Here is a 26,419-nt window from a genome sequence, read left to right on the forward strand (position 1 = left end):
CACAGCTAGGCACAAACAGTCCTGGAGGTTCCTGCAGAGCATTGGTGACAACTTCTTGACCCAGGTGGTGGAGGAGCCAACAAGGAGAGGTGTGCTGCTGGACCTYGTACTAACAAACAAAGAAGGACTGGTGGAAGATGTGAAGGTTGGGGGCAGGCTTGGCTGCAGTGACCATGAGATGGCCTGACCTGCCCCAATGCATCCTCAGCTCTTTTGGTTTTTAGTTAAAACGAGTAAGGCTGGATCATTGCCTTATTTAATAGCTTTACCAGAGCACAGTTTTCTCCTGCTTTCTCTTATTGTAGAGGTCATTAATGAGTCATTATCTATTGCTAGTAATTACTAATCTCTTGAGAATATTGGTTTAATTATATAAGAATCATAAGTAGAAGATACAGTAACGTATTCTACAATGCAAGTAGTAGTATCCTTGATGTGTTATGGCTTTAAAGAATCTGGGGGGCAGGGTTTGTAGATTTTAATTGCTGAGTATGCCTGGTATATGAATTATTGTATTATTGCCTGTGATAAAAGGTATACTATTGTGAGCTTCACAGTCTGCAGGTGTAACAGATGTAAGGCAAGATTAACAGGACAGAACAATAATTAAACCACAGACAGCCATCTCAAAAAAAAAAAAAAAAAGGTTTATTCTGTCCAATGTGATTATTAAGTGTCTTGAATTCTCTGCAAATATTTGTAAAAGCAGTAAAAATGTGTTAGTTTGAAAGGCAGCATCTTGATGTGGACGCTTACTTTAAGGAATTAAGATACCTTTTTATGGATGTAAATGCTGACTGAAGTCCTGCCATATGGCAGCATGGTTCATAGGCAATAAGGTCCTTGGTTTATAGATGCTATGAGCTAAATGCTGCTGGAGAAAACAAGAGAACAGTTAGTATATATGCATTTACAACAGTATGAATTGCTTACTCCCTTTAGGACAAGAAGGTTCAAATAATTGACGGTAATATTATGATTGGAAAAGAAAGTCCAGTTGTTCTTCTGCAGTCTGCATCTGTGAAACATGATACCTCTGGGGACTGAGATTTAATTTTCCCAGGAGAAAATATAAAAGCAGGAGAAAAAAAGGAATGACTTCTGCTTGATCAGAATAAACCTGCATCTACAAACGATTAACACTGCATAATGAAGTAGTAAAGAAGCAAAAGAGATTTCTAATAAAAGACTAATAACAAATCCCATTACACCATGGAGTATTTTTTCCCTTGAAGTGTATTAGAGTTTTAGTAAGGCTTCTGAATGAGATTTTTGTAGTTGCAAGCAAAGTCAGCTCAAATGCTTCAAGCTTTGCTGAGTTTTCTCTCCTAACAGTTTGTGTAACATGAAAGTTGTGGTTTTACAGGTGGGAGGGGTTGTTAATGCAAGTAATAGGCTTCCCACAGYGTTTCGGTAATGTTTGTGTCACCATAGGATAATAGTTTCCTGTAGGCTAGGCACCGTAGGGTAATGTGCCACTATATGTTAAAACACCGTATATAGAACAGAGTTGGTATTAAATGTACTAGGTAAGCCTTGCTTTGTGTGAACAGTTCTTCTGGCTTCTGTTTCAGAGTGGCACCGAGGCCTGAAATTAAGTCCTCGTAGGARAGGGCTTTGATGGGAGAGGCAAATTCATAAGCAGTTTGTATTTTGCTATAGCTAATATTCTAACCTTTATAATTATTATGCTAAAGTCAAAAGTTACAAACCTTAAAAATATTAACCTTTGATATAAGAACATGAGGATAAGAAGATGTTATATTTTGAAATCGCTTATTTTTGTTTTTAAATTGGGACACATCTTGCAGGGAAAAATAGTCTAGGTAGTGATCTTTAAATCTGTAACATGGGCTTTTTGTGGGTAATACAGTTCCCATGGTGGGGGGGTGGGGGATAAAATTTTAAGTGAACAAAACTTTGATTCGCAAAACAGTACCTTTGAATTTCTTTTATAGAGATAGTCTTTCTGCACAAATTGCTGCTATCTTAAAAGCATGTGTTCAACTGATGTTTGTTGGAATTATCTGTGCAGAATGAACTTTTAGTACTAGAGTCAAAAAAAAAAGCTGTACAACTACGCTGAGTTCTGATACAAAAGTGGTTATACATGAATTCTTGGAAGTGAAACTCTTCTTGATGAAATTTCTAGTTCTCTTTTTAGAAATTTTTGTGACTTAACTCTGAGTTTTAAAGAATGACTTAATTTGCTTAGCAGAAATTTGCAATCAATCTTTTCTTGCCACTGAATGAAAGGATTCCACATGGGTAGTAATTTGCATATCCCAGCTAAAAATGTAATTCATTATTTCTAAGTCCATTTTAGAATAACTATTTCATGATTAACATTGCTAACTATACTTTAGTTCTTTCAAATGTAATATTAGATAATCCTTGCTACCTTAAAAGGTGCAAAGCTAGTGGTTCTATTCTGGATTAGGAAAAGGAAAAAGTCAGTAAGTAAATCAGTGTAAGAGCTGGAACTGGAATTTAGAAATCTTGAGAAATAATTTTCTCATTTACTGCATCCCAAGCTTCCAATCTCAAACAAATATTGCATTTAATAAGAGAAATTTCCAATGTTTTGCTAAGTTTGAAAACAGCACAGATCCGAACAGGAATGAATGGTATATTCTTTCTATATGCAGATCATCACTAAATCTGGTAAAATTTTAAATTATATTTAATCAAAATAGCATTCATAGCATATTTTATATGGAGCTGCAAATGCTGTCATCAGTAACAGGAAAGAAGCCTTTTTAAAGTAACTGTGACCCATTCCATTTTAACTTCTAGTTGGTATGTGCCTCCAAACTGGCTTTCACTTGACCGGGCTTTTCAGGGGTTCTCATAAAGCACTGGTTTCATCCTGTTTGCTCTTGCAGGCTTTTCTCGCATAACGTCTTCCCGCTTGCGTTTTAGAACAGTATCACATTAAATGCTTGGAAAAGTGGTATACAGGATTGATTCGTGTTTTGTCCTTTGAGGTTCACCCATGTAATACTACTGGTCAATTAAAGCTTCTAGAGTCTCTAATGTATTGCTTCCTTTAACCTACATAACATTTGTACAAATACAGTTAGTTAAGCGATTATCGTAGACTTTCACACCTTGTAGGATCTTCCAGTAAAATTGTTTGGATTGTACTTGATCCTGTGATATGTATTTTGACATTATCGTATTTGGAAAAATAAATAAATGAAAATCATGTCCTTTTTTTTTTTTCAGGCGATGGGTAAGGCTCCTGTTTGGACGAGAATTCCCACTTCAGGACCTTCTAGTTGTCTGGGATGCTTTATTTGCTGACAGTATCACCCTGAACTTAGTTGACTACATTTTTGTAGCCATGTTGTTATATATTAGGGATGCCTGTAAGTATCAACTATCTTACGATCTTTTTAAAAAGAATGCAAGCCTATTTTTCAAAGAAAAAGAGGGCCTAAGAAATTCTAAATTTCATTGTGACTTTTTTAACAAACAGAAAATCAAATGCTATGAGAGGAGCCATTTGTTATGGGACATGGTCTGCTGTATTTAGGAAACAAATTCTGTGTTGGAGTTAAACGCAGGTTTATTTTCTTAGTAGCTCTGTGTTTTTGTATGGAGTTGCAGATTTTGTATACATTTGGTGATACAGGTATGTACAGAGCTCCACCTTCTGACAAAGCCGATGAATTGGGTAAAGTCTGCCTTTGACAGTGAAAATATTTTTGTGCCGTTCTGATGTGAAAAATGTGAAAATGCACAAGACAATGATTCATAGTTTTCCAAGATATATCTTCAAGGAAATGTGCACGCAGAGATGAGTAGCAAATATAAAATATATTTATTCTATACAAGAGCGATATCTTTAAAAAATCATTTTATTTTTGTACACCTGAAATTTGTGCAAAGGTGAATTCTTATGGGCTAAGTTGAGATAAATAAGGAATCACAAAAAATTTGTTAGCACATATAATTAAGAATGGGAGGAAAAAGATATGTAATGATTAAGAAGCATTGATTTCTGGTCCAACATATTTTTCAAATAATTCCGTATACAAGCTTGCCACAAAAACAAGTATGCCTTTTGCAACAAGATGCATGTCTGTCATTAAATATATGAATTCTGTAGCATACTGTTCAGAGTTAATTTTATACAATCTGTAAGTTTTAGCTTATAACAGGGTCACATATTTGACACAATTTTGTGTTCTAGGACACGTGAAGTTTTCATCTGTGGTTCCTATTTTAGGGCCCAACCTCGAAAACATAACATGCACGYACTTTACACATATTATCATTCCACTGCCTGCCATAGAACTACATGTGTTTTTTAAATTACTTTTTAATAAACCTGTAGCATATAGGGACCTTGCATTCCTCTCAAAGAAGTGGATATTTAATTCAGTTTAGAGGTTTCAAATGAACGTTTCCATTTCAGGATGATCTGATTCCAAGTTGTCATGTTCTGTAATCTCAACCTGTTTTATTTATGTGCATTAAGATGAAATAATTTTAAAAATTTTGGTATAGATATGTAGTGCAGATGCATGTAAAATATTTCTTAACATCATTTTTTTGGTATCATCCCCCTTTAAAAAGTGTACTTTAGAAATGTGTTTGTAAGCACACAACTGTACCTCTCTCTCCTGGTGGAGAGAAGGTTGTTTTGGGGTTGTTTCATTTTATTTTATGGTGCTCACATACGAGTATCAGTGTGAAGTAACTAAAACCATGAGCAAAAAATATGTTCTAGGCATCTGTATGAAATCAGTCTCCCTCTTTTCTCTAAAATCCTCAGGCTTAGTAAATAAAGTAGGAAAGAGTTTTAAAGTGGAGTACGTTTGCCCAAATAAGATACACAGTCAGCTCATCAGGACAGCTACTTCTTCGTACATATGATGTTTCTGTAAGAAATAACTTTTTCTTCTGTAGTTGTACATAATTAGTTGCTCTAAACGTAACAGGATGGTGAAACAAAATACCCTGTCATAAATACTGTAAAGTTGAATATGTTGTCAAACTTGTGCTCTGACTATAGAGGTTTTCACATTTCTTGATTTGAGAAAAGAAAGCTTTTCTTACATGTCTATAATATAGATATAATTTTTCTCTTGTTTTTATATTGTTGATAATATTGAACTTTAGTTGGAAACAAAAAATCATCCAACAGCCTCATGAGTAGCAAATTCTTTTGCAATATTTTTGAAAAGGTTTTCAAATAAAATCAGTTTATAAAGACTTCTAGTTATTCAATGGTAGGAAATGCTAACTCAGAACACCGAATGAAGTTAATCATCTGTAAATAAACCATCTGGAGAGTTTCGGTTTAAAACCTTTGAGTTTAAAAACTTTGGTACAGTGGGAATAATAATAGAACTCCTAAGATACTATGTTATAAAAATGTCAAACATAAGAAATGATAATAATGTAATACTGAAAGCATTTGAGAGTTTATAAATGATATAGATTTTTTTATACCAACATGTTTGGGAGGGAGATTGCTTGTTTTGGAATTGCTGGCTTTTTTTGTGTGCTTTGTTATCATCTTCTCAGGGGCATGATTTTAAGAAAGTATTATTTCTGCTGTATTTTTCACTTCATTTTTATTTTATTTTTTAAATTCTCTATTACTCAAGATACAAGTTATTTAGTGGTGAAGGGAACATTTAAATTGTTAGGTAATTGTCTATGCACAGAAAACATGGTTGAAATGACCTGTTTATTTTACAGACTGCAAAATGAACCTGGGAGACCTGTCTATATTTTGCATAGTAAACTAACATGAGGCCATTATTATTGCACTAGGAGCTGATACTGACTGAACAGTGTTTGAATAAGTATATTTGTACTGTTTCCACTTGAAGACTAGCTATGGTCATTATTAGGATATATTTCTTCTTACATAAAGGTTCTCTGAATGTTTTGGGGAATATAAAGGAGCCACAGTCCCTACTCAGAAGAGCTGATTTAATATTTTTGTTGTATACTGTATGTTTAACTCAACTGAGTGCCTACTGAATAGAGCACTGCAATGCATAAAGCAGCAGGGGGAAATAGTCCCACCGTTCCTGGATTAGGAAATCATCTGGATACAGAATTGGCCATGTCAAACATCATACACTGAAGAAATGACTGATGGCAGCAAATAAGGACTTGACTGAAGATTGGCGCAGTTAGTTTACATGTTTTCAACATCTTTTACTGCTGCCTGTGTCCAGAAATGGTTATCGGGCCCAGAGAGGAATGTCAATCTTGTCTAAAGCAGAAGAGAGAAATCCATGTGATGTTCGTCTGGACATTGCATAGCAAATATTAGTCAAAAGACAATAAGACTCTCAATTCTCTCTGTGGGGGAGTTTCTCTACCCCTTGCCCTAGAAATACCAGTAGCATTCTTTGGAGGAGTGCTAACATCCATTTTATCCARCTAAGGATAAAAGTTAGATCTAGATGTGACTCTTGCCAATCTGATAAGTGAAGAAAAAGGACAGGTGCACAACAGCAAGCTTATTACAAGGCAGCTGACCACAGTATTAGATACTTCACCACTGAACTTGGGTAACATCCAACCACTGCGGAGACTGGAGAAATTTGTACTGCACAGAATCTCCTTCTAGGAACTTTATCCAACAGTTGATTCTTGGAAATCTTTTTAACACCAATATGCATATTCCAAAAAGGCATGTTTGTTTTGTTTCACTACCATTTTCTGAATCATTTTTAAGGAAATCGCCGTTCTGTTGGATAATATCATGCATTTTGTCCTAAAGAGACAAGAAGAGCTCACTCTTAAAACAAGATACCCTCACTCTAAAACAAGATACCAGGAAGCATTTCTGCAGCTTAATCCCTGTAACCCAAGAGTCCACAGCAAATAGGACGCTCTCTTCTGTAAAGATTTCCACAGAAAAAGAGACAGCCGAATATACAGGGAAAAACGTAAAGATGAAATGAATATAAAGGTAGCAGGCCTGCCTCATTAAAGTTAACATAACTAGAGTGATATTTTTTTAAACCCAACTTTCTTCTGATGATAAGGTTGCATTTTAAAATATAACTTTTAGGGAGCAGAGGAGACACAGGTCATTGCCCAACAGTTTGATTTTTTTTTTTGTCCAGTTATTCAATTGCATCAGTATTATACATTTTAAAAAATGAATGATTGTATTGTCTTGTGGTTGAAAATATCAATTTTGTCAATGTCTGATCTGCACCATTAAAAAAAAATTAGCATTTTTAATATCTACTTTTCTCTGTATCTGTAGGACAGCAAAGAACTTATCTTCCAGGAGAAACAAAGAAAGAATAACTTTAATCCATTTTACATTGCAACATAGAACACATACTATGTTCAAAAGAGAAATGTGTTGGTCTTAAAGCCTATATTTTATAAAAGTATTTAGAATTTACTGTCCATTTTCTGTATTTTTATTTGCTTTTGTAAAAAGGTATCATAATCATAACTGCAGTTCAGTATCTTAAATTTGATTTACATATGAGAATTTGATTGGCTATATAGAACGTGGGACTTGTATTCTACTCATCTGAAAGAACTCTGACTGAGACCATTGTATTGTGTTCATTATGCTAGCGTTGTGACTTCAAGAAGAAAAAACAGGTACCTGAATATGAACAAAAAAAACAAAGGATGGGAAAAGAACAGGCAGAACAGATAAAGAATGAGTAGGATAAGTGAGTGCTTTACAAATGAAAGCAGATGTATGAAATTACAAGCTGTCAGATCAACAACGGAAATGAAGATGATAAAGTGGTTCCCTACACAGATTATAATTATTCATTTTGCCCTGTCCTGCATTTTTTCCCCACAATCCTGTTGTTGGGGGAGGAAGGGTACAGAAGGATATGAGGTTTATTCACGTAAAAGAAAAAAGTAAAACATTTCAGTCCCTACGTCCACAAAAAGATCATTTATTTCAGCTTCCTATTGATTCAAAATAATTTTGTGTGCTTGCAAGGATCTTTTCTGGTGCAGAGGTCTGATTAATTAATAGTATTTGTTGCCACAGCTAAAGCTCTCAGAATAGTAAAGTTTCTTTAAAAATTATTTACAAATACTGTTGTTGGAGGCTGTCTTGTTGGATGTTGCACATGCAAGCATCCTTAATAGGCATCACTTTGACAGCTGTGGCAGATGGATTGCCTGGATTTAGGTGGCGCAAAAGAAATGAAGTAGTTTACATAGACCTGCCTGAAAAGATGTCTTTAATAATTGCACTCATAATTAGATTGATTTGGAAAAAAAAAAAAAAAGGACAACAATGACAAGCAAAGAACTATAGAGTATATTTACATAGATTTGGATAAAATCAAGCACAATCTGTTTACAAAAAAAGATAAACTTCAGACAAAGCATGCCTGAAATTTCCTGAATAAGTAAGAAGTTCTACTAAAGTTAATGTTGTATTAAAGTATTTAAATAATAAAAACTCATGAAAATCCAGCATTTTTCCTTTGCCCTTAATGTTTCACAAATAGACAGAAGTATTGACTGAAGTATTCAGGAAAAGCAGCAAATGTCTTAAAGAAAATAGACTTCGATTTTCATTTTAGATTCTAATTTACAAAAAGAAAACAAGGAGTTTTGACATCAGTTTATATGTGTACATAGATGTGTGTGTGTGTGGTATCAAATTTTTTATGTATATGAAAGAGCATAGTCATGAAGCTTGATTGTACATTATCGTCTTTCACTTTGAGCACTGCTAGAGTTCTAAGGCACTGTCTGTGCTTAATGTGGGAAAAGGCAGCTGAACCTGAACTGTAATGAATCTACTGAAAAAGATACTGTTTTGGAATACCAAAATAACGTCGTAATATTTCACTCTTTTTTTCCCCCCATTTCTCTTTTAGTGATTTCAAGTAATTATCAGACCTGTTTGGGACTCCTGATGCATTATCCACCTATTGGAGATGTTCACTCCCTTATCCTAAGAGCACTTTTTCTCCGAGATCCAAAGGTGAGGTTCTCACTTTGTAAATAATACCAATACAGGAAATAAATCTCTGTAATAAAATGTTCCAAATGTTGTGAAGTTACGAATAGCCTATGTTTTGGAGACTAAGCTGACGTTTCAAATTTCTTCTTTTTTGACAAACATTTTAAAGGAAAAAGTTATTAGACAAGAGTATTTAAAGAAAAAAGTTATTAAACAAGAGTAGAATACATGCTTCATTATTCTTGAAAGGGTATATCCCACTACTGTGCTAAACTTCTCCAGGAGCTCCTTAAAGCACTAGTCACATCCAGTATATAATAGTTACGTGATGGTTTTCAATTAAAAATGAAAATCTACTGTCACAGCCTGAAAAGATTCACATAAATAAAATTGAGATATTCATAAATTTTATGTTAACTATTACTAACAGTGGTGTTCGATATGCTCATCTATAGTAAAAAAACCGTGAACCTCTTGCTGTTTTAGAGTGTGTATGTATGTGGATCTAATATACAGTGAATATCCACAGTATAGTGGATAAAGTGTTTGAGATAAAGCTGTACACAATAACCTTCTCAGTACTCAGATCTTTGGCAGATAGCAGAATTTGTGCTGTGAGTTTTGAGCTGTCTTTGATCATGTCCCATTAGCAGGCTGCCAGTGCACGATCTGATCTCCCTTGTCTTCGTGATGCAAGCCACCTTTGAAAGCGAAAAATTCTGCACTTCTGCACTCTAACTGCCTTCTGCAAAATTTCATTCAATACCAATGTTTACACTTTTATGGTTTAAGAAAAAAAAACTCTTTGTTTCTGTATCAGTTTTGTGCAGAAATTTGCATCCTTACAGCTGCTTTCTTCATTCCTCTTGGGCACAAAGATTTCTTTCATGATGAGTAGTAAAACATATCGTCTTTTCAATGCGTAAGAAAGTTTGTAATGTTAGATCTCTGGAATTTTTCCTAAGATTTAGGCAGCAGTCTGTGAAATCAAACTACCCAGCTTTTATGTTTATGTACTCTCTTAGCAAAACAAGATAGAAATATTTTTTAGAAGGAAAGTATAGAGGAAGGGAAATTGTGCCAAGATATCAAACTAAATCCAAAATATAATCTGTGGTTTAATGAGGGAGTATGTTAAAAGATAGAATTTAATAATAATTAGTAATTATCTAGCTGTCCTCCTAAGCACCCTAGGCAGTATACAAGTCATCCTACCAGCGAAAGGGGGCAAAAATAAACCACCAAATAACTTCCTGTGAAGGAACTTTGATCACTGTTGTGCTCAAGTAACTTTCTTGTCTCCAATAGAATAAAGTTGTCTGCTCATAAGGCCTCAGTGTCCTATTAATTAACATGCTCAGATACTCCTTGAACTCCTTTCAGAGAGGTACTGAATGTAGTCCTTGCAGTATCTTTCAAGTAATTCTCTCTTCAATCAGGTGGATGAGTACTTAAAGCTCTTTCATGCAAAGACTGCTAGTTGTTTTTGTTATTTTAAATATGATTAATTACAATTGTTCGCCATTTCTGAACTGTTCTTATCTGCTTGGGAAATACTCAAAGGTTAGAAAGTTAGAATTTCCAGAGAATAAAGAGCCCTAAGGGAATTTTAGCAGCTTCTCACATTAGAGTGTGTCTTTGGGATTAACATTAACAAATCTGGGCTTCCTACAGTAAGGAAGTTAACCTGTTCTAAAGGATCTCTCCAAAGAAAAAATTATCTCCTAGTCTGAGAAAGAGGTATATTTTCAATGCTGTGACTTTGAGTACCTGTTTTTTATTTTTCCCAAGGTATGATTTTAAGTTTCACTTAGGTGTCTTTAAGCATATGTTSGTTCAACCCAACATATAGTCTGTCTACTATGGCTTATTGTTCTATGTGATGTAAGACCTTCATATAAAAATTTTCTGAGTCTGTCAAAATTTTTCATTTCGTAGAATGAAAGGGAAGACTCAACAAGGTATCATGGGTGTTGCAGGAGTCTAAAATCAGTATAAAGACTATATACCAGTATCAGGAAAATTACGATACCTTTTTTTTTTTCATTTTTTATTGCTGTCTGCATGAAGATAATTCAGTTTGCCTCTATTTCCTGAGACTGGAAGGAGAGACAAGATTTTAGTCAGAAGTGTAACTTGTGATGATTAAAAAGTTTAGTACTGAATGATTTTTCTGCCTCCTTTGATGTTTCCCTGTGCATTTCTCCATCACTGGCTTCTGGTTCCTAATGGGAAATTAAATTTGGTTCAGTGCAACTTAGATCTCTTGGGCCCGAGCTGACCTGTTGTATATGGCATTTCTCCCAAGACTCTGCATGGTTTTTAATGTGTGAAGTCATGGAACTCTCACTCCTTTCTGTGAGAGATTGTTGCATGGTCCAGTAGCTTGTTTCGTTATTTTGTTGAGCATAACAAAAATGGTTAGTGTCCGTCCAAATTTCTGAGAGACACTTGTTCTCTGCCCCTCAGAGCTTGAAATCTCAGCCACACAGAAAATGCAGTTTAGAAATCATGGACAGGAACAAAAARGAATTGGCCTCTTAAAGCTTTGTTAATATACATTTTCTTCGGGATTATTTTTGCAGATAGATGAATGCCAAATAATCTCACTAGGGTATTGGGACTAGAAGAAAGTAGCAATATGTTCATAAAACTAAAAGGTTCTTAAAGAACAGTTATGTCATAAATTATGAAATAGTTAAGAAGACCTAATATGGCCTTTCCTTCCGTAACTTTTGATTCTAGAGATACTCTGAGTTTGCACTTCTAATATCATCTGTTATTTCTTCTTCTCTTTCCTTGTTCCATCATAACTGATATCTTCTTACTTATTTGTCTTGTGGAATATTAGGTGAATTAAACTTTGGCTCGATGAACCCCTTGGTTTTTGTTTGCTGCATTTCACTGCTGTCATCACCAGGAAAGCAACCTATATGTCAAAAGAAAGCTATACTTAAATGACATGTGGAATTTTTTTCTTCTAGATGGACAAATACAATTTTCTGACCTGATTGTGGACTCAAACACAAGCCTTAGCATTATCCAATAATAATATGAAACACAACTATTGCTCACTACTAAGCTAGTGCAACAGCTCTCCTTTCGCCGGGGTAGATCCCAATTGGCATGAGAGGATGTTTTAGATTCTGCATCCCTGATATGTACTAGTGCCCTCAAAGAGAAATACAGAGCCTGTAATAGCTGAAGACAAATGACGCACCTGGCTATGAAGGGGGGCCTCAGAGATACTAATTTTTCAGGCATGAATATGGATCAGTATGGGATAATTGAATTTAAGCCTTTTCTGAATTTGCCTAGCTCCAGTTGTTATGAAAATGTAGAATGAAAACCTCAAATTTGAAATCAGTGTTGTTATCTTTGTGTAGGGAGATACTATTAACCTGCTTAGGAAAGTATTTGTTTCTCATTTCTACTCTTTCAACAGCTAATTTCTTCAATTATTTGTATAAAAGTTACTTCTATGCACTTACAGTCCTTTTGAATATAAAGGTAGAGCTTGATATGAAAGAATGGAGTATCAAAAGTACATATATGTGAAATGAGAAAGTAAAGCAATGATTTTTCTGTATACCCAAATGCATTGACTGTAGGTGTGTCTCTGTGAATTTAATATGCCATGAGTGGCCATTTTTCTTCATTTTTTTGCTTATCAAAACCATTGAGCTCTGTTAATTTTCAAAGCAAATTCTATGAAATTAAGAAGTAGAGATATGGAGGGAGGGCAGTGGAAAAATAGAAAGTGATTAAAAAAACATAGTTCTAACCAGAGTTGTTCAAATAAAAAAAAATTAAAAAACCCAATTAGAAACAAAAGTCATAGAAAATGCGAACATATTGTGTTCCTTAAATAACCAGATGTTCTCTCCCTCCTGAAGGCAGCCAGGGCTAGGAATAAAAGGTTTAAAACTATTGTTTTAAGTTAACTGTGAATTCTGCAAATCTGTTTTCACCCTTTAGCAAATAAAATTCTAATACAGCAACATAAGCAAAGTAATTTTCATCTTTGAGTGTTCTTATTTGAACGTTGTTGTGAGTTAAGTGTTAACCTTATCACAATGACTTATTACAAAACTAAAGCACTACATAGAATATTACTATTTTACATTGCATGCTAAGAACCTGACAACCATCCTTTGTTTGAGAGCCCACTGTATTTATTCTTAGTATTTTTGTAAAATAAGTTTGCTTTCAGATATTTTAACGTGGCGAGTTACATTATTTGCTGAGCAAGCGAGCTGGGAGTTTAATTCCATGGAGACAATGCTGATCATAAGCCATCGATTAAAAGAAAAAAGAAAGGGCAGTTAGTCAATGGAAATTAAGTTTTTAATTACACTAATAATATTCTAGTTATTGCTGCTGATATTTTTTCAGCATTGTATTTTAAGTTATTTGATAACATTGAAAACGGCGATGTATTAATGCTAAATTGTAACTAAATCCATGATGAAGCATACATAACATTTCAAAGGAATCGTATAGAAGTTCGTCGTGACAGAAATTACAGAGATTGCCACAAGAATTAAGCAGTAACACATAGCTTTAAGGTCGCGATCACTCCTATAACGATTAGCTGGAGAAATTCGCCTTCCAGCTTTTACCGCGTTTCACAATCGGAGCAGTGAAGGGCGAGGGGAAAGCACATTGCTCGGAGCCGAGACGCCCTCCCGAGGGGCCGCCGCCGCCGCCCCCCCCGCGCCAGCGCCAGCGCCAGCGCGGTCCCGGCTCGCTCGCCGCGCCCGCGGGCTCCGGGCGCTTTCACTTTCTTCGCGCCCCGCGGGGAGCGGCCTTTGGGAGCCGCCGCGCTGCCCGTGCAGCAGGAGAAGCGGGGCGGGTTGCGTTGCCTTGTGTTTGCTCGCGCTGCGTGCAATCTGGCATTAATTACCTCTCTTTAATGACCACATTGCAGCCAATGAGGAGTTGGTAGCTGGCGGCGTTGGGGCATTAGCAGCTCATTAATTCGTACCCGCTCACGGAGGTGCTGGATGGGGTGGTGAGTTCATTTCTTCAGAGTAACAGCAGCAGTCTAAGGCTGCTGTAGCTCCCTTTCCTCTGCAAACGTTTGATTTTTTTCTTTTTAAGATTCTTTTCGGCTGTGAAGAACATGACCGATTTTTCAGAAGATTCACAATTATACATTAAGTAATTTCTTAAGGTGTTTCGGGTATATGAAAAGCAGGTAATTGAGGCATTCATAGATCCGGTAGTCACTATCTTGGATAGTGGATATCCCAATATGATATGAGCTGGTGATATGTGTCAGGTCACCTACACTTTAAAGTTGGCTTAACAAGGGGTGTGACTGATGAAGGAAACAAGGAAGGTTTTCCAAAACTGAGAAATACACATCTCTGCCTGTCTGGATAGGGGGGGAACAATTAGGTRAAACAGGAAAGAAATGCATTTACTTTCAGTGATTCAGTGGTACCACACAAAGACCTCTAGTTTTATATCCACATTCAATTCCTGGTAGTAAACTGAAGCGTTTTGGTCATCATGACTTCCCAATTTGCAAGTGCAATAAGGTTAGATGTAATCTAAAGACCTCAGGTTGAATAAATTGGAGGGGGGTTTTTTTAAGTTGGATGCTAGACTTTTTAATTTGGGTAATACAATTAAGATTTGCGTATATTTTACATCTAAAAATATATTATTAGCTTGTTCTTTGAAATCAGAAACTTTTGTTTTCCAAGAAAACAGGCCATGTTTTGTCTTTAAGAATTATTGTTTTATATTTTTTCTGGTATTGTGCTTCATTAATAGAATAAGATATGACAGACAGCTGTGAGTTTAATGATAAATTACTTGGAATAACCATGTTGCCATAGTACCACATAAAAATAGTACGTGTACCACAAATTAAAAATCCTCTTCCTTTTTTTACACTTGTTTCAAACCTACCGCTTCTCTAAAGCATCTCTTATGTCACAAGTAATATTTTCAGTAAAAATCCTTGGAAAGTGGTTCATCAGCCAACTAGTTAAGACTTTCCAAATTCCAAATCAGGAGTCCTTCACAGTCCTCCTCATTTCTCAGTATCACACGTATCACTGTAGTCACCAGTCTCAGAAAGGTGATCTCTTAGATTGTCAAAGACAGCGTTATTTACAATATTGCTTTCTCATTAGTATTGCATGCACAGCACAGGTGCTTGGTTAAGGACCCACAAATACTGGATCAATCCAAGTTAGATAGCCATCACATTTAAAGGTATCTGAAACTAGAGTGAAGTCAACCCAACATGAAGCAGAGCTTCGGGAGCAGTGCTGCACGCTGTCATCATTCAGACAAGGCCGTGTGGCAGCTAAGATGGTGCTGCAGCCCACTGCTGGGAAGGGGGACACAGAGCAGTGCGGAGGGCATGTTTCTTCATGGGTCTCATTGCCAATACGGTGTGATCCAGCAAGAGGGCTGCTGCCCTCCAGGGCAGTGAGAAGTCGGTGGCGTGGCTGGTAGCTGCTGGGCAGGTGCAATGGTGCATCCTGCTGCAGAGCAGACAGCTGCGGGCAGGGCAGGGGCCGCTGCTTCTAGCATCATGACTGAAGTTATTTGAATGGAAGCTGCTACACAAATCCAAATTTTCATATATTCAACTAATATTAAAGCAAGTAAATAATAGTGTTGTATAGAACAGCAAGTAACATGTCCACTGTTTAATGAACAGTCAAGACGGCTACTTACTGACAGTCAACCGGACTAAGAATTGCAAACATTTAAAAATGAAGAATATTCTTCTGTGGTGATCAGCATTCCTGGTAGTATTCATTGGGAATGCATAAGCTCTGTCATGAGACAGACAAGTAGTTTTGAGAGGCAAGGTGGAAGAGAGAATTGTTTTTAGAAACTGAAATTTTAAACTGTTCTTTCTCTTTGAGCAAGGTGATATCCTTAGTAGTACAAATAAGAGCAATTCTGATGGTATTTGATCTTAAAGTAAAAGGAAGAAACAAAAGCACTTTTAGCTAATTACTTTAGCCACCAGTAAAATTTACAGCATGTGAATTCTTGGGGCTGTTTCTTTCAAATGATTGGTTTACTTACATGTAAAAAGTCATCTAAAGCTACTGACCTTCTCTTAAAGAGTAATGATATTACCTATAAAATTACAGTAATAAAATGTATTTAACAGTGTTAGAATGAGGTGATTATGGTTCTTCTTGTGTGCAACCTGACAATTCAGTTAATCACTTCTAGTATGCAAGGTAGTTTATAAAAAGAAAGCACTTAAAATACTTAAAACACTTGATTCTACCTAATCAAAAGTTCTTTGTATCATAATTTATGTGACAAAAATTTGCAAAACAAAAACTGTGATTTATATAAAATTGGATTCAAAACTTCTCAATAATACATGAAAGATTAGGTAGTGAATCATATCCAGGTCCATTACAATGGAATTAAAGTTCAGTCTCTTCTGATATAAGTATAGATATATTATTGGTGTATTGGCATATTTTCGTAGTAAATATTAATGTATTAATTGTTGTATACAAAAGCCGTTTGAATAAATTTGTTTGTACTGTGGAACACTTCTCTGAAACAGCAAAATACCTTTGAGATAGAGAGAAGTAGCAAGATACATTGTATCCTTTCCTATAACTTTTTATAGAAAGTCAGGCTTGAAGATTTGAGGCAGTTTTCCTCGTCCTTTCCTTTTGAAAGAGCAGTAGTGGTCAGAATTGCTCTGCAGCATCCTCATTGCTGGAATCCCAAAATAGAAGGAGTTGCTTATCCCAGAGCACCAGAAACTTACCTTGTATCTGTGTTTCGGAGAGAAAGACATGGACATTATATTCCTTTTACTGTCGTATGTGCATGTGGCTCCTTTGAAAGAGCCTTTTTTCTCCCCTAGGGACCTTTTTCAAGTGTTTTAGATAGCACATTGCATGCAGAACATAAATTAATCTATTTCTTTTCCAAGTAGCAGAAATAATCTAAATAATACCTTAAAAATGTTCTTTTTTCACTGATATATGAGATTTGTGTACAAGCATGTATCTGGAGAATATATAACACTGGAAGTGCAGTTATAAGGGTTTTATCAGTATAAGCTTAGGATAGCTGCRTTACTCACAAAGCCATCAGTGAGTTATGCAGGTTGTCCAAAACGAGTGCCAATAAAACCATAATGTGGTGGCTTTTCTGTACATAAAGATGTCATATTTTAAATCTCGTCATTTGGAACATTCCTGGGTTTAAAGCAAGGCTTGCTGTGTGTGCCATTCAAAGGCCTTGATTTCTCCTCTACACTGTTGTAAAACTCCTGTTCCTAACTGTGCGGGCTGCAAGATGCCAGAGCATAAATCTGTCATGGGGTAGGGCTGAACACTGTCAGATTTATACCTCACTATTTAGTTAATTTACTTCTTAAAACCAAGGGTTCAGTTGCAAAATAGATGACTAAATTAAGAGGCAGATTTAAAAGGTACTTAAGCAATTCTGTTTATGCAAGATGGGGATTTTACGCGGGTTATGAACTTGAACGTTAGCAGGTTGGAGTCCTTTTGTCTGGAATATCGATAAAAGCTGATTTGGTATGATTTGATCTACCTGTTAAAATGCAATACAGTGTAAAACTATACATGAAGAAAAGGCTTTCCAATTAGTTAGGACAAGAAGCCAAAATATACAACTAGAAATTTCTTTCATTCAAGTCACTGACTTATTTATAAACCTCAGTTGGCATTTTTTCATTTCTTTATCTCTTGTCATAGAATGCCCATGTGAGAGAAAAAATATGTGTATAAAGTTAAAAACAGACCCTAATGCAYGGTATTTAAAATATCTTCCTGGTATCTGAAATTTCTAGTTGCTGGGGGAATAAAGGATTGCCACGTAACAAAACTGAAGATAATTTATTTCAGCTTGATCGGAGTTCAGGGGTTTCTTCTTTCCTTGACCCAATTAACTAAATTTTCTTTCCTTTTAAATTCTTTCTGGGAATTTTTGTTGTTTCAGAAAAATAGATCTTCCTAATTTTTCTTATAACCAATTAAACATGATAATTCTTCATGCTGTTATTGCGTTGTAAATAAGAAGTTCTGCGATTGAGACCCACAGCATCTTTCTGAAAAACGTAAACAGGAAGTATTATTCCCAGTTTGAGGATTATGGTGTTTCTTTGCCAAAGCCAGTATTAGTGTACAGATCTCCTGACTCCTGTGATTAAAGGAAGTTCTTTATTAGTTCTGTGCATGATACTTCTTGTGTTGTTGCGCTACTCTCATATGTAGAATTGGTAGATGCAGACTATCAACATACGTTTTGAATAATATTTAACTATTAGCATTGAATCACTTTGAAATTGGCAATAGCATATTATGTCCTCTAATGTCTCACGATTTGGTTTCTTTTCAATAAATATTTTATGGAGTGGTTTGTAGGTGGATGAAATACCTTTCATGCCGCAGTCAGGGCATGTGGTTTTGCAGAACGAATAACTAGGGAGGAGAAAAATTAGAAGGTGAAAGGAGAGCTTTGTTTTGGGAGTGGCATTTGCTCTGGGTGCTACCGAGTTTGGGGTGGGTTGTTTATTTTGCCTACAAAATATTTTGAAAAGTTTATGTAATGGTAAGCCGTTGCTTATACTGTATAAGTCTAGTTGTAGAGTGGAGACAGCTTCTTGAATACTTGACAAAAGAATAAAGAGAAGAAAGGCTAAATTTTTTTTGCAATTAAGCTATTGGGTAGTCATTAATGTGCACTTCAAATTAATTATTAGCACATAATAGAAAAACTGCTGCAGAACTCAACCAAGTGTATTTCTCATCCACATTTAAGCTGTTATATTTCAGTTCTGTTCCCAATACAAATTTTGCTATATTTGCATCATTTTTTTTTGAAGAAAAGTATATGTGATGTAGAAGGTAAACCTTCACAGACCTCCTAATCATTAGTGAATATAGGATGATATATTTCTCCAACTTTACTTAGAGGCAAATGAAAGAAAAAAATGGTATTGTAATATAAAAATATCGTAGGCTTTAGGAGAATTATGATAAATCTAATATTGCTTTGTCAGCTAAGAGGGGGATATTATAGTAAGCTGTCTCCTTAGAAAAATTTGTTTAAATAAAAAGAACAATACTTCATCCTTATCATTTTCTTTTTTGGTATGTAATTCAGTCTGTTCTTTCTTCTAGGCTTAAAATGTTGTTATTTTAGGAATTTTAGATATATATTTGGCAGCACTTTTTAATATTAAAAAAAGCCTAGTTTAAAAAATCCTGCTCGGCACTAGTGAGATCATTATTTTAGTGAGAGTATTGCTGTCTGTGTGTCTAATTCACTGTTGTTGGTTTGTTTGTTTTTCCTCTGTTGCATTTAGGTTATCTAGTTTCAGATACAATCTATTAAGTGGAGTATTTTTCGGTAGTTGAGGTTTTCCCACCTGTCTATCCTAAAACACCTGCAACATATGTTTGTGTAACCCTGCAATGCTTTGTGTTTTGGGCCTTGAGAAATTGCCCCAGAGCTTTTTGCTTATAAACAGCTGAGCAATTCATTTCTCTAATGACGAGTGCTTTTCCCCTGGCACTGAAGCAATAGCATGTTCACTAAAATAAGTCTCATTTTTCATCAGACATACCGAAAATCTTTTTTCACTGTTGTCACTTATTCTGAACCTTCAGATTTTGTGCAAAATTTTATTTGATTTTTTTTCTGTTAATATACAAAAAAAGAGAGGGGAAAGAAAATACATGGACAGAGAAGGAAAAACCAGTGTTGCACAGATTCCTCCACTAGCACCTGCATGTAAAATTTTCCAGTCAGCGTGTATTCAAATGGTTAAACAATACATTGCGGCAGTAACCTGGTTTTCCTGATTTCCTAAAACAATCTTTCTATGACTTGTGTTACACAAGCTTGCTTTGCTATATCGTAGCAACTCTGTAGGTAATTATATGCAAATTATCTGTGGAAGCCAGGCAGGGGAAGGATGTACTTTCTTTCTTCTTCTTCTTTTTTTTTTTTTTCATTCAGGATTGGTAAAATTGTTTAGCTTTCCCCCCTCCAGCACTGTACATCAGTGCAATGTGCAAGCGTGGGCAATATGGCTGGCACGTTAGATTTTTTGTGGTCGCCAGGAATAGGAGCAGCCCAGCATTTCGCTCGGTCTGAAGCTGTGCTAGAGGATGTAACCACAGGGAGCGGGGCCTCAACCGCTGGGACTGCTCAGAGCTTTTCAGCAGTTTATGCAAGTTTAGGATGGGCTTCCTTGGGTGAGATTCGGCTCCCTGCTCCAGCCCCTTGGCCGGTAAAAGAGCCGGTCGAGGGGTAACCGAACTCGAGACCCCTTCCCCCGGGAGGAGAGGGAAGTAAAAGAGAAAGTGCCCAGGAACTTCCTTCCCAGCATGGGAACCGGAGCAAGGAAATCTGGTTGTGACCGAGAACAGAATAGGGATGACAGGGTTAAGACTTTTGCAGACAGATGCATGTTTTTTTTTTTTTTTTTGAACTATATAATGTACCTATAAATGAAGGGACTTAACAGGCTTCTCTCTTTTAAAAGGAGGAAGGGGGGATCTTTGATGCAAGGAGGGGCTCAGAATCAGGAATACCTAAGAGATACCTGAAGCATTTTCAGCCATCTCTTCTATTTGTGCTGCAGGTAGTACACTTGTCAGAGACAAAAGTCCAAAATCCTACCRGCTTCTACATGTGCTTCTCTAGCTGTATTTACTATGTTGTCCTTTCAAAAGTATTAATTTGGAGTTTTCAACCAGTTGAAACTAAGCTCACTCTAGGTAAATATGTAAGAATAGAAGCAGAACTGTAAAACCAGCAGACTGTTACTACAAAATGGGTGGGGGGAAAAGGGATTTATAATATATTTATAATATATTACTAGCCTAAGTAATTAAAAACATAAATAAGATCATTCTAAATCACACTGTATAGAAAAAATAGGGTTACTGTGAATATTTTAGTCAACACAGCTATGTTTTGATGTAAATCAAATTTGTTTAATCTTCTGTCCTAATGCATAGAACGTCTGATGCAGGGGACAGCTGAAACTGGATGCTTAGGGAGAGGAATTAGTTTAAAGTTGTTAGGGAAGAGACATTGCAACTGTATAGGTTTTCCTTTATGCTTCTTATATAAAAGTTATTGAAGGGGTTAAAAGCAGTGTAAAAGATAAAGGAAGTGTTATCATAATGATTTAAACATAATCTTAATAAACCATATTTTTTGCTGTCTGAAGTGTGGCTTTCAGGAGTATTTAATATTTCTTTGTTACTACTTTGCAGATACTTGCCCGCTAATACATATACCATTTTCTTTAATAGAATTTTCTGAAAGGGTATCTTTGTAGTGTTACAAAAGGATTTCCAGCGATAACCCTTGGTATTTACTGTCTTGCATTTCTAATGTTGTTTTTTCAACATTATTTTTTCTGAAGGCTTTTTTGACTGCATGTAATAGTACTTTAAACTGCTTCTTCCTTTGATACCTTTAAACCTCATAGGAATTTAAATAGGCCCCTGTGAAAGTGATGCTTGAGCCTCATTCATATGTTCAAGTTAGATCATTATTCCTATTAATGGCTTTAAGTGCTTAGATAGTAGATCAGCCTTTCGTGTCTTGAATTGCTTGTCATTTCTGCATAAATATGTTTCAAAAAACTGTTCCACATGATCTTTTCCTCCTTTTATTTTTTTCAGAAGCAAAGTGTAATCATACTGTTGGTTTGCTGGTTGGTGGAAAAGAAATGCCATTGTTTTTGCTAAGATTAAAATATATAGAGTTACAGSAAACGATTTGTAAAGCTGGACTAGCAACTGTTGAAGTGAATTTTTCAAAGGGCTGCTCTGTGAATTAGAAGTGCCAGCTGTTTTAACCTGGGCTTGTTCTTGTGCCTTGTTGAAATGGTCATCAAGTCACACAGGAAGAAAGTTATTTAATTTAAGAGAGAAAAGTTGCACTGTTTGATTACTTGAACAGTAGTCGCAGAAGCATCGGTTATCCTCATCACGTCAGTTTGGATTTGATTATCATAGAAATGCATTGAATTACCAAACTAGAGCAATAGTAACTAAAGCTGATTCATTGTTATTGCTGTCAGTTGGTGAGGACTGACTTACAAGACATATGAATGGGTAGAGTTATGCAAATACTGTTTTTGTAACAGGAGAAGAAAAATGTACAGCGGCCATTACAATGTGGGTGGTAGAATAGATAAGATTTTTTTTGATGCTTGTCTAATAGCTTTTAGTTGTTGTTTCATTTTTTCATGAACATTACAAACAGGATATCTTTAAAATGTGTTTAATGCCTTTCCAAAGAAAGGAAATTAGACATTTCATTCAGGATTAAGTCTGACAACATGAAAAGATCTGGAAATTCCCTGCCTTAAGTTTGACCCCAGAGACCATCCTTGGCCTTTGATATCTACCACCTCTTCAAATCTTCCTCTCTGCTTTTATGCATATGCAATATTTTGGTCATTAAAATGCAAATCCTACCTCCTCCTCCAAAAATCAGAATGTTTATCAAGGAAGGAGGATTTACAGCAGTTTCTCAAAAATCAGAGGGCAAAGTATGGATACTTCAGTCTATATTGAAATTAGGAGGGAAAAGATACAACATGTGAAAGTGAAAAAGAGCTGAAAAATGACTCCATCAGAAATAGAATATACTTTCACCTGTGAACAACTATTTCAGAAAGGTTATTGCATAGTTCATTAAAACTATACTGTGAACAGGGCTGAAGAAAGTGGATCAGAACACAGGGCCTATAAACGAATAAACCTTTAAGCAAATACTTGAAAAGTATTTAGAAATGTTTTATACAATACCTCTGATTATTACCCAGAAAAGCTGAGGAGTATTTATCGTTTTCTTTTTGCTTATACTAGAAATAGATTATTTTAAACCATTATTCTTGGTAAATATGCATATATGTTTATATGTATTTATATATATATGCCTCTTTGTAGCTCTCTATTATTTTGGTTGAATACATATGCTTTTTTTTACTTTAAAAATATTTACCTAAAATTTTCTATTTTCAAATGATGTCCTTCACGATTCATTAGTGTAATGAAATTTCTTTATACATATACTGTGCTCTACACCTAATCAATGTTTGGTGGAATTTTAGATCCAAAAAAGATTGTTTCAGTACTACTGAAGGCAGTGTGCTTCAGTGAAATAGTTTCTTTATGGCAGAGGTGGAGACTAATAAATAGCTTCTGGTTTCAGTATTAATTATATACATTATATTACAAGAGAACAGGGTGAAATTTAGACAGAAAAAAGGTTCCGTGTGCCATCTAGTGGCTATGTTGAGGTTGTCTGGCTAAAAGTAATTCTTTGCTTAAGCAAGACTTAAACCTGCATCCATTTCAAACTGTAAGCTAAGCTAATAAGTTTGTTCTTATTATTATCATTTCCTTTAAAAACATCTCATTTTAGTTCAAAGATGATAAAATTCTGTGTCTGAGTTCAAGGAAGGACAGAACTAGATCTGCATCTGAACTTTCCCAGAAATTATAAATCTAATTAGAAAYATTATCACTGCAGTCCCATCTCGATATGGAAGAACACTAACTAATTTCTGTAAGCGTGGAGTAGACTTAATGTTAACACTTGGTATTATTTTAAGACTTCACTTTATATAAGTAGCRTTGCTGTCTTTAGAAACCATGGTCCCAGGAAAAGAGAAATTATTCTTTAGATCTTTTATCTTCATTAATAAAAATACTTCTACTCTGCTCTAAATCGCCTCGGAAAGTTCCAGCAAGGTGTATATATATATATATTTTTTTTAATTGTAACACTTCTTTTCTTTAGAAAAATCCAAGACCAGTGACTCACCAATTCCAACAGAATTTAGACTATTACAAAGCACGTGGAGCAGACTTGATGAATAAAACCCGGTAAGCTCTTTCTGAATATGTTTTCACTGAACTAAGACTTTACATAAACAAAACGTTCAATAAATTTCTTTTATCCCAAACAAGAATTATATAATCAGTATTAGAAGCACAAATGTTTACTGTGTGAATCTTTACATTACCTATTATTACATGAAGAATGAAGGCTTCGCAGGTAGTGCTATATTCAGTTTGCTGGCATTTTTCTTTTAATGCCTAGGTTATTTGTACACAATGATCTGTACGCTAAAAGCAAGGGATAAAACGGAGCCAGTGTGGGTTCTGTAGCTGAACTACTTCTGATACTGCCTCTAATTTCAATCTGCAGTATCAATTTGTCAGAAGCTGCGTAAGTTAAATAAAATTAATATAAATCCAGTTTGCACTAATTTTTACTAAATCTTTTTGCAGCATTCATCCCTTCTTTTAGAAATGGCTTGTATCAATACTGCTTAAATTCCCTGTCAAGTTAATTTAAACTGTTGGTAGCTGGTGTAGAGGTGCCTATGCGCTGCCTGGACAGCCACGACGTTGGTGCTGATTGCTGGTGGCTGTTGCCTCTTGGCTGTGGGACAAGGCAACACAGCGCCTTGTGCTGGCGCAGTCGAGGTCAAACAAATGGTGCCTAGGATTGCCCACGGCCCCAAGCGTACCCTGTGCCCACTGATTTGCAAGAACTCACTGGCTTTAAGATCCCTGCACCTCTGTCAAATGCAGTTCAAATCAGTTACTTTTAAAATTAGTTAAAACTAAAATTGAGTCGATTAAAAAACCTTTAAAAATGGAATAAGAGGCAGAAATTAATGTTAAATAGAGTGACTGCAGAAGCTTCTTTTTTTTTTTTAGGAAAATTAGGCTTTAAAGTTGGGAGGGTTGTGGCAAAAAACTGTATTCTATTATATTCATTTAATGTTTTTATTTAAAATTATAAGAAAAACTGATTTCAAAAGCTGTTTAAAAATGAAGAATAATTTATTTGAAAATGCTAAAAGAAACAGTGCAAAGATTTTAAAAACAAAAAAAYACATGAAGCCCAAATGAGAATGCGGCATGGTGGAAACTTAAATTCTAAGGGAACAATTGGCCACCAAATCTAGGTAAGAAGGTAAGTTCATTGCATACATATATGCAGGATATGCACCAGAGAGAAGAGGAAGTTTTTTAGAGTAATTCACATTGGGGAATAACTGGGAAAATTCATCTCAACCCAGAAACATTTAGAGTAGGTCAAATGTTGTGAATCTGTTTAAGGTTGTATGAAACAGAGAACTGGAAAATAAAACATTAGGAAATGCTTCTGCAGTGAGCAAAGAGATGGATTAGATAAGTCTTTTTCATCTTTAATCTCAGACTCAATAATGCATTTAGAATATCTTCACAAATCTCTTAATATGTACTGCTTATTTTATCACTTTTATAAAAGTTTTTAATCTGTCATATTCATAAATTTGTCTCTCATAATGGCTACTTACTGAAGAGAAAATGCCTTTGAATAAGCCTTGCTTAAAACAAAACATTTTCATCTTAGCAGAAAACTGCAGAGATTGAATCATCTTCTTACAGCTAGTTTAAAAATACAGCATTCATAGTCAAGGTCAATGATGCTTATTGTGATGAAACAAAATTGTTTGCTTCATAGATGGAATTCACATCTCCTTGATATTTTTATTTTTAAACGGATGCCTTACTTTTAAATGCATCTGCTGATAACTCTACAACATAATCAATCACCATTTTTCTTGTAATTGTTGTGGATATCTGGTACATTTAGATGGCTAAAATGTAGACATTGATCCATGTTTAATGGCGCTAATCATCCTTTGCATTAATATATCAGACATTTAAATGGTAAGAAATAGCTACACTGTTCTTATTTTCCTGAACTTCAGTTTAGTTTTAACATACTTTTTAACATACTTTTTCCAGAGATTAGCACCTTGTTCATTTTCTGAAGCTGTGATTTAGAATAAATCAGAGAATAAATTCTACTTAAGGATACTTTTATTAAAAACCATCTTTTCTTAACAAGAAATTTAGATAGCTTCATTATTTACTTTTTAGGTATGTGCATGTGTTCTGAACTGATTGTTAGCAGTGTCAGTTCATAGAAGAGCCAAATCACATATAAGTTTTTGAAGCTGGAATAACTATCCTTTCTAGTTTTCAAATAATTTTAAAACAGTATTACATATAATACTTGAAAGCCTTTTTTAAATCCGTATTTTGGACATATAGCCTAGAAAAGATTTTCTGGTGTTTATTGTTCTGTAAAATGAAGTATCTCAGAAAGTCTTTTTTCAACCATCCAAAAATGCAAATAAACTAACATCTTCTGGGTCTGTGTATATGTCAAAGCAACAAATAAAACAATGTAGAAGGCAAAGTAATACTTTTTATTAAGCAAACATATAATGAAAAAAAAAGCCTGGTGGGCATACCCAAATTTTGACCAAGGGCTTCCATACCTTGAAGCTTTCATGAACTCAACATTTTATTCTATTCTGTTTACTTCTTCATGAAAGATACACCTCCCTATAACTTTGTCTCATGTATCTGTAGGCCATTGTGTTTCCAATGA

General features: G+C 35.2%; 1 protein-coding gene across 2 annotated transcripts in view; it reads left to right on the plus strand.

Annotated features, from left to right (window-relative positions):
• Positions 1 to 26,419, plus strand: part of TBC1D5 (TBC1 domain family member 5) — a 309,786-nt gene that overhangs the window by 224,619 nt on the left and 58,748 nt on the right. For both annotated transcript variants that reach the window (XM_026068628.1, XM_026068627.1), the window contains 3 exons: positions 3,229 to 3,371; positions 8,856 to 8,962; positions 23,759 to 23,844. In XM_026068628.1, coding sequence (XP_025924413.1) covers positions 3,229 to 3,371; positions 8,856 to 8,962; positions 23,759 to 23,844 — 336 coding nt within the window. The remainder of the gene's footprint in view (positions 1 to 3,228; positions 3,372 to 8,855; positions 8,963 to 23,758; positions 23,845 to 26,419) is intronic.

The sequence above is a fragment of the Apteryx rowi genome, unplaced genomic scaffold (assembly GCF_003343035.1).
Source record: "Apteryx rowi isolate R43461 unplaced genomic scaffold, aptRow1 scaffold_277, whole genome shotgun sequence".
Lineage (NCBI taxonomy): Eukaryota > Metazoa > Chordata > Aves > Apterygiformes > Apterygidae > Apteryx > Apteryx rowi.